Source organism: Ailuropoda melanoleuca, chromosome 13, assembly GCF_002007445.2.
Source record: "Ailuropoda melanoleuca isolate Jingjing chromosome 13, ASM200744v2, whole genome shotgun sequence".
In the NCBI taxonomy this organism is placed as follows: Eukaryota; Metazoa; Chordata; class Mammalia; order Carnivora; family Ursidae; genus Ailuropoda; species Ailuropoda melanoleuca.
Genome location: NC_048230.1, coordinates 1005867 through 1020097, shown reverse-complemented (window position 1 = coordinate 1020097; position 14231 = coordinate 1005867). Strand labels below are relative to the sequence as shown.

Here is a 14231-nt window from a genome sequence, read left to right as displayed (position 1 = left end):
CGGCGGGCCCGCTGTGCGCGCCGGCGGGGCCGGGACTCGGCGGCGGCGGTGCCGGGCTCTGGGCGCGGAGTCTGCAGTTTCTGGCGCGCCGCGTGCAGCTGGCAGGAGAGGTAGGCGGCCGCCTCGCTGTGCTTCTGCAGCTCGGTGCCTAGCACGGTGGCACGGTGGCTGCGGCGCCGCAACTCCTCCAGGAAGCGGCGCTCCTCCGCGCGCAGGCTGCATCGCAGCGCCGGACACCAGCGCCTCGCGCTGCGCCACCTCCCGCCGCAGCTCGGCGTTGGCAGCCGTCCGCGCGGCCAGCTGAGACTCCAGCGCTCGGCACTTGCTCTCCAGCTCCTGGGACGCCGCCTCTGGGAGGGCAGATGGAGAGGAGGGGTAATGGTCTCCGCCTGGCCGACCCTGCATAGCTCCTGGATCCACGTTACGGAGCCCCGCACCTCCCTCCGTCCCCAGTCATGGGCTACGCTGGGCCTTCCTTTCTCTTCCTCGGGGCCCTTGCACCTATCCTACCTACCCTCTGGCCTCTCTAATTCATCAGGTTTCAGCTTCAATGCAAAACCCTCCCTGACCATTTATGCGTGCCACAAATATTTGTTGAACCCTTACTATATGCATTATTCTAGGCATAGGGGATATGGTGGATAATAAAACATTCCTCACGAAGCTTACACCAAGCATAGTGGGAGAGGTATAGTACATAATCACAAAATGAATGTGAGGTTGCATCTGTGACATGTGTCAATGCCGTGACTCACAGGAGACTGTGACCTAATCGGGCTTCTCAATAGAAGAGCCACTTTAGGCTAGCAGGAGTTGGAAGAATGAGCTGGAGTTAAGTAGTGAAGAGCTTGAGAGGAGGGTGCTTTGCACAGAGGAACCTGTGCAAAAGCCCCAGGGTAGGAGAAACGTGCAAGAGTGAGGGACTGAAAGACCTGGGACCCGGGAATGTGGACAGGAAAGGGGAATCAGTGCGCCCTGGAGCTTGCTGTTTCTTTCCTAGAGCATTTGTTACATTTTGCAATTTATGCGTGTTATTTATTGTTGCCTTTGCCCACTGCACTTTCAACAGTGGTTATATATTGGCCCCGCAGAGAGCTTTAAAAAATAGTTTCCTGGGCCCTAACAAAGACCAATTGAATCAGGATCTCTGGGATTACACCTGGGACCTGGCACTTCTTCAATGTGCCCAGGTGATTCTAATGTACCCACAGAGTTGAGGACCCCTGTCTCTGGGATCATGAGCTCCATTTCAGCAGGCAACATATCCTGGGATTAACACATGTGAATATTTGTAGAGACAGAGATAGCTGTCACCTGAAAGGTGACAAAGGTAGGCAAAAGGTGACTCCAGAAAGGATATGAAAATCAACAAGTGGTAGGGGAACAAAGAAAGGGAGCTTAAACCCACTGAGAGAGAAGATAAAAACCAGGACACTGGGCAATACCTTGAGCTCAGATGACCTCAGAAACCCTTACAGAGGAAGGATAGTAGGTGGGGTGAAGGTTGCTGTTGTTACAGAACTGGTGTTTGGGATGTATGTCCCCTTCCTCCAAGTACAGAGGCATCAAGAGGTTTCCCCTGGTTGCCACTTAAAGAAGTCAGCAGAATTCGTTCAAGTCTATAAATGCTTAGATCTTTAGGTGTGAAAATGCAAAGCGATTTATGGGGCTCTCAACATTTTACCTTAAACTTCAGCTGGTTCTCCATGCCTAAGTCTTGGTCACGTATGCAGCTCCTGACCTATGAGCAGCACATCAACATGTCACCCAGATGAGTAGGCAAACGGGGCTGACATCCTGCACTCTGTTCAAGCTGAGGAGTGGCTGTCCCCCATGTCTGGACTGGGGACAGAGAAGGCTTGGGTCCAACTAAGTGGTGGGGAAAAGGTGACCTGTTGGGCCCGCATGGCATTTCCCTACCAGTCATCCTTCTCTTACCTTGCTGATGAGCTTGGGCCTCTCTCATCTCCAGGTCACGAGTCAGTTCTGGGGAGAGAAGAGAAAAGAAAAGGCAGTGTGTGTGTGTGTGTGTGTGTGTGTGTGTGTGTGTGTGTGTGGTGTGAGTGAGAGAGAGAGACAGAGACAGAGAGAGAGAGAGGGTGGGAGAGAGATCAGGGAATCACAACTCAGTAAAAGTGGCAACCTTAGCATCCATAGAAACCATCTAAACCATTTTACAGCAGTCCAGTGAGGGGAAGAGATGAAGAGAGGTGCAAGGCACAGCCTGAGCCTGATTGGCCTGATTCTAAGCCCAGAGATCTTTCCAGCGCAAGCGCGATGGGCTGTGTTTGGAGGTTAGTTCAACCCTTGGACTGAGGATCCTGACTTACTTTTGGGGCTGGGGAAGTATTTGCTCCTTCCCAGCTGTGATATACAAATATCTAACACGACAGCCAATCAGAGCCACTATGGAGGACCCCTGCTGTGCAGGGATCAGCCCCCTTTAGGGTTTAGTTGGTGGATGTGGGAAGACTGGAGGGTCCTGGGCTGCTTGGGGACCGTGAAGGGGGAGTCAGGGCAGTGGCTGTTTACCAATAGGGCACATGCGTTTCACTATTTTCACAGCCAGTACGGCTGTGCCTCTGTTATTTTCTGAACACCAGCCCTGCTCCGTTCCAAGGCCTGTTTTCCGCCATATTCCACAAGGCAAGGAGAGGGGCTTCGAGGAGGACAGCGCCACCTGGTGATGGAAGGCCTACATGGCGCTTGCCTTGGTGCTGAGGGGGCGGGGTCAGCCCGCTAAGGGTGCGGGCGTTGAGAGGTTTCCTTCAGGGTGCTGGCAGCCCAGCCACCACCCCTGAGCCTCCCTGTCTTCCCAGTCCCCATTCCTTACCGCCCAAAGTGCCCCATCCCTCGGCCAGCTGAGTTTGATCATTTTTTCAGCCCCACCCCAACTCGCCCAACTCCACCATGGCTCAGCTGGGAAAAGGGCAGGAGGGAGCCCGGCAGTGGCTGGTGACAGAGGGCATCTCTGAAGAAAGTGTGTGTACTTGCAGGGATGCACTCTGGTGCCTAAACGGAGAAGGTGTGAACCTGGGTGTGGGATAAGGTGGCAAACCTCTGGGAGTCTAGCCTTGTGGGCCCTCTGTCTGCCCCTCCTCACTGGCTCTTCCCTTGGGAGGCCAAGTGTTGCTAGGAGACCGAGAGCCAGGGTACCTGGGCCTTTTGCTGTGACCTGAGTCTGAACCTCCTTCCTGGAGCCCCAGGGAGGACCCTGATGCCTCTATCCTCCAGGGCTTCCTTCAGCCAACTTGGCCCCTCCTGCAAGGCCCCTGAGTAGCCCAAGGGATTTGGCTCTGCCACTACCTCCCAGGGGGCTGGTTTTTCCCTTAATCAGGGAAGATGAGAGAGGAGAGATAGACTCCTAGTTGGGCTCCGGTCCCCCATCCATCAAATCTCCCTGCCCATCTTCTGGCCAGAGTCCCCACCTTTAGAAGAGCATGCAGTGAGGTCAGATACCCTGTGTGACTTGGGCCAGTAACGTCACCTCTCTGAGTCTTGGTATTCTCATCCGTGAAATGGGGACAAAATCACACCTGCCTCTCAAGGGCCTATTGCTAGGATTAAATTAGAGAAAATAAACAGAGGGCCCAACCCAGGGCTGAGTCAGTGCTGAATACATGGGGCCGTTCTTGTTATCATCCAGGCTGCCGCACCACCGAGAATGCACCCACCCATCTCTCAAACCCCTTCAGTCTGAGGGGCACCCCTTTTTAGCAGGCTTTTTCTGAAGCCCTGCCCACTTGGTTCCTGCACTATTTCATCCCCTCTCCTATCCCCTTCCCAGCCTCTGAGTCTCAGTATATTTTATTTATATATATATATTTAAAGATATTATTTATTTATTTATTTATTTATTTTATTTGAGAAAGAGGCCTCAAACCAGGGGAGAGGCGGAGGGAAAGCCCATGCAGAGCTCGATCTCAAGACCCTGAGATTATGACCTGAGCCGAAAGCAAGCTGGATGCTCAACTCAACCGATTGAGCCACTCAGGTGCCCCTATATATATATGTTAAATTTATTTTATTTTTTAAAGGGCTCCACGCCCAACAAGGGGATTGAATTTACAACCGTGAGATTAAGAGTCCCATGCTCTACCGACTGAGCCAGCCAGGCATCCCTCTGAGTCCCTGTTTAATCTCCTTGAAAAAATCTTTGTTCTGCTCCCTTCCCCTCACTCCTCCACCCCCTTGGAAGAAAGGCCTTATTCAGTTATTTCATCCCCAAGAGTGGCTGCTCCAGGCCAGCCCAGAGTTATTTTTATCTCCTTAATCAATAGCCAAGAGGCTGCAGCCCCGTACCCAGCTGGGAAGGGTGGTGGGGTCTGTTCCAGCCTGTCACACTTTCCTGGGATCCTGGATTATGTCCTGAGTGGAAGGACCCAGGTCTTCAGAATTAGGACAAAGCAAAAAGAAATTAGCGCAAGAGCTATAGGGCCTTAGGGTATACTCATTCTGATGTTCCTTTAATGTTGTCACTGCAATGAAAAAATGCATCAGGCAAGGGCATCAGGCAGGGGTGAGTCGGTGTGGGCCATCCGTGTCTGGTGGGCTGGCCTCTGCTGCCATCCAGGCTTCGGGGGAGATTGCAGGGAGCCTGGCCTAGGAATGTAGCAGCTGACTCTGTATATGGAGGGCGTGGTGGCTGAGAGTCAGGACGGCCAGCTTCTCATGCCACAGAGTGAGAAGCCAGGCAGGTCACTCAGTTTACGTCTAGAGAATGGGGGGCCTCCCATGAGCAGAGGCTGGAAGGAAGGTAGGAGCCTGAGCATGTTGGGGAGATAGTCTGCAGAGGCACGCACACCTGCGAGTCTGGCGCTCTGGGGTCTGATCTTGGCTCTGTCACTAGCATATTGTGTGGCACTCTCTCTCTCTCTTCGGGTCTCAGTTTATCTTCTTGTATAAGAAGATGTTGGCCTGTTTCAACTAACACATTCTATGAGTCACTGACTCTGAAGCTGTACTTGGAGACTCAGCCTGGGTGAGTACTTGGGCCAGAGCCCAGCCTCGGAGAGGGCCAGGCAGCTGAAGCTGAGGTCCAAGAGCAGAGGTCAGGGCTGGGGTTTGGCTTCATTCTTGGTGCCTCCTTCTGTCTTGTTCACAAATCTGATTGGTTGCCAAGTCCTTTCCTTCACCCTGTCTCCCACTGGTCTTCCCCTTTCTACCCCTTTCATCTCTTCCCGGACTATTTCATCGGCCCCATCACGAGTCTCCCTGCCTCCCTTCCCCTCCAGTTCATCTTCCATAAAATTGCCAAGTTTCAAGTTTCGTAATGCAGCATAATGCTCTTCAGAAACCTTCAGTGCCTCCCCACCACCCAGGAGGACAGGCCAAATTTCTTAGCTGTCCTGATACTTGTCATGGTCTTCCATGATCTGCCCCCCCACCCCTCCCCCACAGCCCCCCATCCCTGCGGCCTCACCTGAACAGCGTTTCTGCAGCCTCAGGATTTCCAGGTGCAGGTCTCGCAGCAGGGCCATCTGCTCCTTTTTCAGGAAGCTGATGTGGCGTTGCACACTCTGGATCTGATGCTCCAGGGACACGGTATCCATGGCAACCTAGGCCTGGGCCCCGCCTGCGGGGGGAAGATGATAAGGTAGACCCACATCTTGTGGGCCCATCTGCCCTGCCCACCCTCAGATCCCTCAGAGTCTCCTGCAATTGGGACTCCTATTGCCACCAGGCAGAGGGTTCTACGGCTGCGCTCGTTTCCCCCGTGTTTACTCACTGAAGCGCCACGCGGGTGTTGTCAGGGAAGATATTCCCATTTAACAGATGAAGAACCAGAGGCCTGGAGGGAAGTGGCTGCATGCCCCTGCCTGCATGTAACTTTAGCCTTTCTGCTTCTCAGAGAGGAACACAAATGGAGCTGCAAAGTCAGTGAAGAGAGACAGAGGTGGGCTGTAGCCTGCTTCTTAACTAGCTTTGGGCAAGCCCTCTCCCTCTCTGGGCTCTTGGTTTTCTTGTGGCTAAACTGAGGGAGTTGTGGGGTGGAAAAACCCATCCCACCAGCATCCCAGTTCAAGGGTGCCCACCGGCTGGTAGACCAGGATGATGGTTAGAGCACACCCTCTTCCGGTTCAGCTCCATTTCTCTGACTTAACCTTAACCCAGCACTCTGGGCTCCTCTAGGTCACAGAGGAGGAAGATCTGATGAGTACTTTACTAACACCAACTCTGGGCTGAAGGCAGGTGGCAGAGTCCCTTTTTAAAGAATTTTTTTTTTAAATTTTATTTATTTATTCGATAGAGATAGAGACAGCCAGAGAGAGAGGGAACACAAGCAGGGGGAGTGGGAGAGGAAGAAGCAGGCTCATAGCGGAGGAGCCTGATGTGGGGCTCGATCCCGCAACGCCGGGATCACGCCCTGAGCCGAAGGCAGAAGCTTAACCACTGTGCCACCCAGGCGCCCCAGAGTCCCTTTTTAAAAGGAGAGTGGCTGGCTCAGTTGGTAAAGCATGCAACTCTTGATCTTGGGGTTGTGAATTCAAGCCATGTTGGGTGTGGAGATTACTTAAAAATAAAATCTTCAAAAAAAAAAAAAGAGGAGTGGGAAAGGTTGATAAGGAGACCCATGCAAGTGATTCCATGGTGGACACATAAGACACTGTGAAGCGAGGGGAGCTCTGCACCCCTGAATCTTAATGATGCCCTGGCTTTGCAGCCCTCCTCCTTTTGACCCCATCCCTTTCCCAGGAAGTCCTTCCTGTGATGACCACCATCCTGGAGAAACATAAGCAGAGGGCAGAAAGGAGGCAGAGTTCATGCCTTTTCTGCCAGGGACTCCCTAAGGTGCTTTTTTTTTTTTTAAGTTTTTTTATTTATTTGAGAGAGAGAGCGTGCAAGTGTGGGGAGGGGCAGAAGGAGAGAATCTTCAAGCAGGCTCCCCACTGACTGCAGAGCCCAACACAGGGTTCCATCCCATGACCCCAAGACCATGAATCTGAGCCTGAACCCGAAGTCTGATGCTCAACCGACTGACCTAGCCCGGTGTCCCCCTCCCTAAGCTTTTGAAGGAGCTGTTTCTACCTGCCCCAGGAATTCCCTGGGCCAGGGAGAGAGAGGCCAGGTGATGGACCACTCTTTATGGCAAATGGTGCCCTCCTGATTGACTTTGATATAAGTCCCTGCAAATCCAGACTTTCACTTGTAGGGTAGCATCAAGCATGTGCACCTGAGAAACTCACATTCATAGGTTGGTCTCCTGGGCTCCCTTTCCTTGTACTCCCTTAATCCAACCAAAGAGGCCTCTCATTTCTCCAGGGGGTGGCCCTTTGGCCTGTGGGAACCACTGGCTACATTGACTGACCATCTGCTATGTTTAAGAACTTTATAACGCATTGTCTTACTTCTGCTAACCACTCTTCAGTAGATATTACCACCCCCATTTCACAAATAAAGAAACAGAGTGAGAGCCGAAGTGATTTGTGCCAGTTCATGTAGTCAGTAAGTGGTGGTGGGCCCAAGTCTCTAACCGAGTCTTCTGAATCCAAAGTAGGTTCCCAATATTCACACTGAGAACAGTCCTAGGTTTGAATTCTGAGTCTTTCGTTACCTGCTGTGTGACTTTGGGCAAGAAAGTTAACCTCTCTTTTTTCCCTTCTCTGTAAAATGGGGCTAATGGTAACAGTCTTAGGATAGTTTCTCCGTCTAGTGTGCAAGTAGGTTACTCCTTGTCTTGATTTGCTCATTTATTTGTTCATACATTCAATGATCTACTTATTTCCAACTATGGGGGTATGGAAGACACGGTGATGAACAAAACAAAATTCTTGCTCTCATGGAGCTCACAGGATGAGAAGAATCAAACAAACAAATAAATGCGTTAAACAAACAATAATATGAAAAGTATACCATTATAATCTATGAAGAGCACCATTAAAGAAACATACAGGGTAATGTGGAAGAATATAAAGTGGGACCTACTTTAGATTTGGGGGCAAAGTCTCTTGAAGGAAATGATTTTAAGCCAAGACCTTGTGGCAGGCAGAATTCTAAGTTGGTCCCCAAGATTCTCAGCCCCTGGTGAATATGCCCTCCTGCATCATCCCCTTTCTTTGAGTGCAGGTGGGACTTTGAATGTGATGGATTTCTCTCCTATGATTAGATTATATGACAAAAATGAAGGGATTTTGCAATGTAATAATGGTCTGCAATCAATTGACTCTGAGTTAGTCGAAAGGGAGATTATTCTGGGCAGCCAGTTCCTAGGGCCTGTACTGAAGGAAAACATCTGAGGCCTGAGGGAAATGATGCTGCTGGCCTTGAAGGGGAGACCACTGTGCTGTGAGGCAGCCCAGGGAGGCAGCCACAAGGCGAAGACCTGAGAGAGGCTGCCGGTAGCTGAGGGTGGTCCTGGCAGACAGCTAGCAATGAGGACTTCAGTTTGACAGCTGCAGGGACGTCATTTCTACCAAGTACTGAAGGGATCTTGGAAGTGGGTCTTTTCCTTAGTTGAGCCTTCAGATGAGAATGCAGCCAGCCTTAATTTGAGCTGTTCGAGGCCCTGAGCAGAGGACCCAGCAAAAATATGCCAGACTACAGATCCTTGGAAACTGTGAGATAACACATTTATGCTGTTTTAAGCCACTTAGTTTGTGGAAATTTGTTGTGCGGCAATAGAAAACTAACACAGACTTGGAGGGGTAGGAGTGAGAATAAGAATAAAGGGAAGAGCATTCCCAACAGAAACAGCATTTGTGAAAGTCCTGAGGTAGGCTAATAATGATAGCTTACGTTTATTCAGTGCCTACTATGTGCCAAGCTTTGTGCTAAGTGCTTCATGTGGTCTCTTCGGAGGAACAGAGACATTGTCACTGCTGGTGAGGATTGAAGTGTAAGGTATCAGGGGAGGGTGGCAGGAAGCGATGTTAGCAAGAGAAGGATCAAGGTTAGTTAGAGAAGGATTGCACAGAGTCTTGTAAACTATGCTAAGAATTTTGGAATAATACTAAATGAATTGGTAAGTCATTAAAGGATTTTAAGCAGAGGAGGGACATGATATGATCTGCATTTTTAAAAGATCAGTCTGGCTCCTATGGGGAGGGGAGATTGGAGGGGGCAGAGTGGATGCGGGAGGTAAGCTGGGAGAATGTAGCAGTGGTCAGGGTGAGAAATGATAAAGGCCTGGACCATATGATGGAGGTGAAGACAGACAGAAGTTCCAGGTGTATTTTGGGGGTAGAACTGTCAGCATGTGGGAATGGATTGGATGAAGTCATGATGACAGGAGGGTGAATGTTTAGGATGTCTCCCAGTTTTCCTGTTTGGGCAACTCAAGTATGAAGGCACATTTGCTGTCTCTTTCTACATTTCTTCATCTTTCACATTAGACTTCTTTCACAATAGACGTCTTCTTTAATCTCTAATCTCTAATCACTCCCTAGGTGACCTTGTCTAATCCTACGGCTGTAGATACTATCGCTATGCTGACGCCTACACTAACTCTCCCCTGCACTCTAGACTGACTATGTAACACCTCCATTTGGATGTCTAACGGGTCCCTCAAATTTACAAGTCCCAATTCTGAGCTCTTGCCATTCATCTTACAAACCTCGCCCACTAGTTACCATCTTGATAAATGGCACCCGTTTTTGCCAATTGGCTCAGTTAAGCAGGCCAAGAACTTAAGAGTTATCTTTGATTCCTCTCTTCCTTCATATTCCACAGCCAATCCATCTGCAAATCCAATTGTCTCTACCTTCGAAAATGTGTATGCTTAATCCAATCAGTTCTCACCATTTCCGTTGCTGCCACGCTTATGCCCGCTACTGCCATCCCTCTGATGTGCCCCACAGTAGCCTGCTGGCTGCCTTCTCGCTTCCACTCCCACTCTTTGTTTGCTATGCAGCAGCTGTGGTTCCTTTAGCAAATCTAATCATGTCTCCCTGCTCCCCACTCAAAACCCTCCAACGGCTTCCCATCACACTTAATACCTAACCCAAAATTCTTATCAGATCCTATACAATTGCCCCTGGCTCTGTTTGCCCTCATCTACTACTGTGCTCCCACGGCTGGCTCCACCCCAGCCACTCTGGCCTCTTTACCATTTCCTGAACATGCCAAACACATTCTTGCCTCAGGGACTCTGCCTGTACTGTCCCCTCTCCCAGGAATATCCTTCACCCAGATACCCTTATGGCCTATTCCTCCTTATGGCCAGAATCCTCCTCCAGGATTCTGCTCAAATATCACTTCCTTAGGGCCCTACTCTGATTACCAGAGTTAAGATAGAGCCCTCTGCCACTCTCCGTTCCCTTAATCTGCATTGTTTTTCTTCCATGAATTTATCAGCACACGAATATATTACATTTTGTTTCTTGCCTATTTCCTCTGCCAGATTGTTGGCAACACAAGATGAAGGACTCTGTTTTGTTTTCTCCTGTTCCCTAGTGCCTAGCACAGTATCTGGCAAATAGAACATACTCAGTAAATACTCGTGGAATGCACCAGTGGGCGAGTTTGTGGAGCTGGGGCAACCTGATGGAGGAGCAGGTTTACAGAGAAGGGAAGATCAAGCCTAAGACTTGTTAGATTTGACATGCTCAAGAGACCTAAGCAAGGAAACATAGATGTCAAGTAGGCAGTCAAATATCCTGGTGCGTAACTGAGGAGAAACAGATGAGCTGTGTCTGCTACTGTGTAACCATGTTGAGATGTGTGTGCCTGTGTGTCTGCACATGTACCCGAGACTGTGGGTGCCTCAAGGAGTGCACGTATGTGTACATGCTTGTGGGGGGTTCCTGCTTCTCTTGCACCTATGTGTCTGTTCTGTGTGCACCTGGAGGATGAAGGCATGTGGGCCTCTTCTTATGAGGAAGAGAGAAAATGTCTGCTCCCAAACACTGAAATACAGGTGTTTCTGAAAAGTAAAAGCCCTTTCCACACAGCCCTGGAGACTGGACCCTGGCCACCGTGAGAGGCTGAGCCAACCAGCTGTTTCTGAGCCTTCCCAGAAGGACTTGAGGATTTGCTTCCAACTAGGCAGGCTGCTCTTCTCAGGGCAGAAATTTGGGTCACAAACGATCTTGGCAGATATTCTTTCTTACACATGACTGTTTAGTTTGTTTGGGGGAGAGTGGGAAATGGGTTGGGGAAGGGGAACTACAACACAGCCCTCTCACGTGTGGCTGTCATATACACTTCAGAAGGCCCAAGCCAGGAAAATGTCATAGAAATGTCACAGACATGCACATGTCACAGAAATGCAGTCCTGGAACCCTCTGGCTTGAGACGAAGCTTGTGCCTGAGGACTTGGTCCAGGCTGGTGGCAGCAGCTGAAAGGTTAGAGTTATCAGTTTTCTCTTCTGTTCACATCCAGCCCGAGATGCCCAACCTCACAGGTTAAAGTGAGAAGGGTCCCTTGCTTTTGTCCACTGTCCTGACCACCTCAGAGTCTGCATTATTTCTGCTGCCCACCTTCTCCTGGTGCTCCTAGGTTCTTCTCTGTTTTAATTTTCTAGCTTGATGAAAACTGTTCATTAAAAATTGTTTACTTAAAAATAAAAAAAGGACCTGTAACACAAGGTTGAAGTTTATAGAGTTAATTCCAAGTACTTTTGACATGTCTCTCATCTGTCTGAAACTTGCACAATTCTAAGGCCTGGGCTCCTGGTTTCTGAAAACAACCTCACCTTCTGCTTGTCTTTTTGGACCTTGTGAGTACACACTTTTCTTTCCGGCTATCTGACTCCAACTGACATGGCAAGTAGGAAATTGTAGTTCTTTCCCCTTTCCACTTCTTAGAGTTCTTTGGGTTGGAAGAACCACAGAAAGTGAAGAATCATAACACTCAGGGCTCAGTGGGGTCTTTGGGACCATCCTAATCAATGGTTTGCAAATTTTGCCCTATAGCACCCAGAGTTCTGCAGAAGGGTCTCAGAAGTTGCCAAAAATGGTTGGGGGCACAAGGCAGGGCTGGAGGCTTTGCTACTTTCACCCCTCTTTACTTTGATGGGCTTGTACATACAAATTCATTGGAGCGAAGGCTTCTGCTAATCGAAAATCTGAAAACCACTTTTATAGTCCAGTCTTTCCTTGGCCTAACCACTCCCCCTCTCTTAATCTGCTCAGTGTCCTCTGGCCTCTGCTGCCCCATCTCACCCTCAGGCAGACAAAGTGGCTGGGAGTGGAAAAGGAACTGAAGACTCTTGCTGTCTGCTTGTGTGAGGTTTGCATTTTCTGCCACCCCTCACTCCCTGTCTGCTTCTCTTGTCCCAGTTTCAATTTCGTCCTTAGTGTTTCTTTTCTCTTTGAGACTGAAAGTATTGAGTCAACAAATACCCTCGCACGGTTCTGAACGCTTAATATCCACATTTTGTTAAAATTTTTAAAGTACGCTTTCTTGTTTCAGGGAGAATGTTAAACTCATTTTTGTCATTTTTACAGCCATGGCAGGTACATTAGATAGGACAGGCATGGTAATAAATGCATAAATGAATTATGTTCTTTATTTTTCTTAGTCATTATTCCTCTTTACTACCTGACTCTGAGGCCTAGGGTAGAGGGAGAACAGAAATTCAAGAAGTCTTTCTCAGATATGGAGGCACAGGTAATAATAACTTAAAATAATCATCAATGCACAGGTAAGAGTATTTATATAACAATAATAAATGGCTGGCACTGTTCTTAGCATTTTACATATACTAATTCATTTACCTTTATAACAACCCTACACTGAAGGTTCTATTAGTATGTCCACTCTGTAGATGAGGAAACAGCGGCTCAAACAGGGTAAGTACCTTGCCCAGTATACACAACTGTAGTGGCTGGCAAGTGGGAGCTCCCCATTGAGTTCCCACCCTGCGTTAAGGCTCTTCAAATCTAAGCACGGTCCACATTTGCAGTCTGATCTCCTGCTTTTTGGGATTCTACCTTTTACTGCTCTCACAATAAACTCTTCTATAAACATGGATGGACATCCCACCATCCTATCTCTGCCTCCTGAAACCTGACCCATCCTTCAAGGCAGTTCTCAAAAGCTACCAAGTTTTTTCCCTGACCCTCACCAAGCTGGGATGACTCTCTTCCATCTCTGTTTCCCAGGCATCATTATGCCATGTATCACACTTCTACAGCTCCCCCCCCCCACCATCCCGTGTGTGCCTACCTGGCTTCTGCTCTAAGCCATAAGCTACCAGAGGGCAAGACCTTGTCTCTGGGAATCCTTTGTATGGAACAGGTGTACAACGAATGTTGGTGAAACTGGGAGAATGAATTGAGTGTTATTGGGAATCACCAGGGCAAGTAAGTGCATGTATTAGAAAGTAATCCTCACCCCATCCCCACCCCACAAGTCCTTGGCTCTCCTGGGGACTTGTGTTGGGAACAAGAAGTCAGCCTTCCACAAATGTCTGGGCCTCGGCAAGGTGGGCTCACCTGGCCAGCGGTGGAGCCACCTTCTCCAAGGGTCTTGTGGTCCTCTCCACTCCAGAACCCCTCCTCCTCTGTTACCCCTAGGCTATGGCTTCCCCCTCCCCCCCAAGATCTCAGGACATCCAAACTCGGCAAAGCTGAGGATCCAGGGACACAGGAGTGGGATGTATGAGGAAACTGGAGCGCCCATCCCCTTCAGTCTGGTATTCTGCCTGATTATGCCTCCAATATGACTCCCAGAGAAGGCAGAGGGGGAGATGGAGACTAAGGAGCACGGGGAAGAGGGGTACCAGGGAGTAAAGGGAAAGGAAGGCAGAAAAGATGTGTGCGATGGAAGGTGGCCGGAGGTGGCGGTGGCTCGACCTCAGGCCGCTCTGGACTCTTCGCCAGGGCCGGTGAGGACCTGAGTCTGGGCTGCGGAGGACAACTTCTGTCAGCAGCCCGCTGGTCCTGTCCGCCTCCCGCGCGCTGCGGTGCCCAGCCCAGTGCCAGCCCTCCCAGGGGAGCTGGAGCTCGGGCCCCGCTGCTCCCCGCCCGGGGCCACCCCGCCGTCCACCCCCCACACCCACCGGCCTCCTCACCTTCGGGACCTGAGGGAGCGACGGGCCAGCGGGGCCCTGGGTCCGGGCCAGGCTGGGTGGGGGGAAGCGCTCTTCTTCCCCGCGCTAGCTGCGCCCGGGGTTCCGCAGCACCCGCTCGGGCTGCGGCGCCATCAGCTGCTGCGAGGCTGCGGGGTTGTCGGGCCAGGGCTCCGGGGGGCTCCGGGGCGCCGAGGGGGGTCCGGGGCGGGCTCCAGGCGTAAACACCCAGCAACGTGACCGGAACTGGCGAACAAGCCGTAGGGGGAGCGGGGGAGG

The 14231-nt window shown here is 50.4% G+C and overlaps 1 protein-coding gene across 1 annotated transcript in view; it reads right to left on the bottom strand.

The window, feature by feature from the left end:
* CCDC92B (coiled-coil domain containing 92B) overlaps window positions 1-14163 on the bottom strand; it is a 17797-nt gene extending 3634 nt beyond the window's left edge. Inside the window, 5 exon segments of the mRNA XM_034641524.1 lie at window positions 1-230; window positions 232-350; window positions 1939-1986; window positions 5423-5575; window positions 13956-14163. The exon segment at window positions 1-230 is cut by the window's left edge and continues 3634 nt beyond it. Coding sequence (XP_034497415.1) covers window positions 1-230; window positions 232-350; window positions 1939-1986; window positions 5423-5552 — 527 coding nt within the window. The 5' untranslated portion in view covers window positions 5553-5575; window positions 13956-14163.
* Between the last annotated feature and the right edge of the window lie 68 nt (window positions 14164-14231).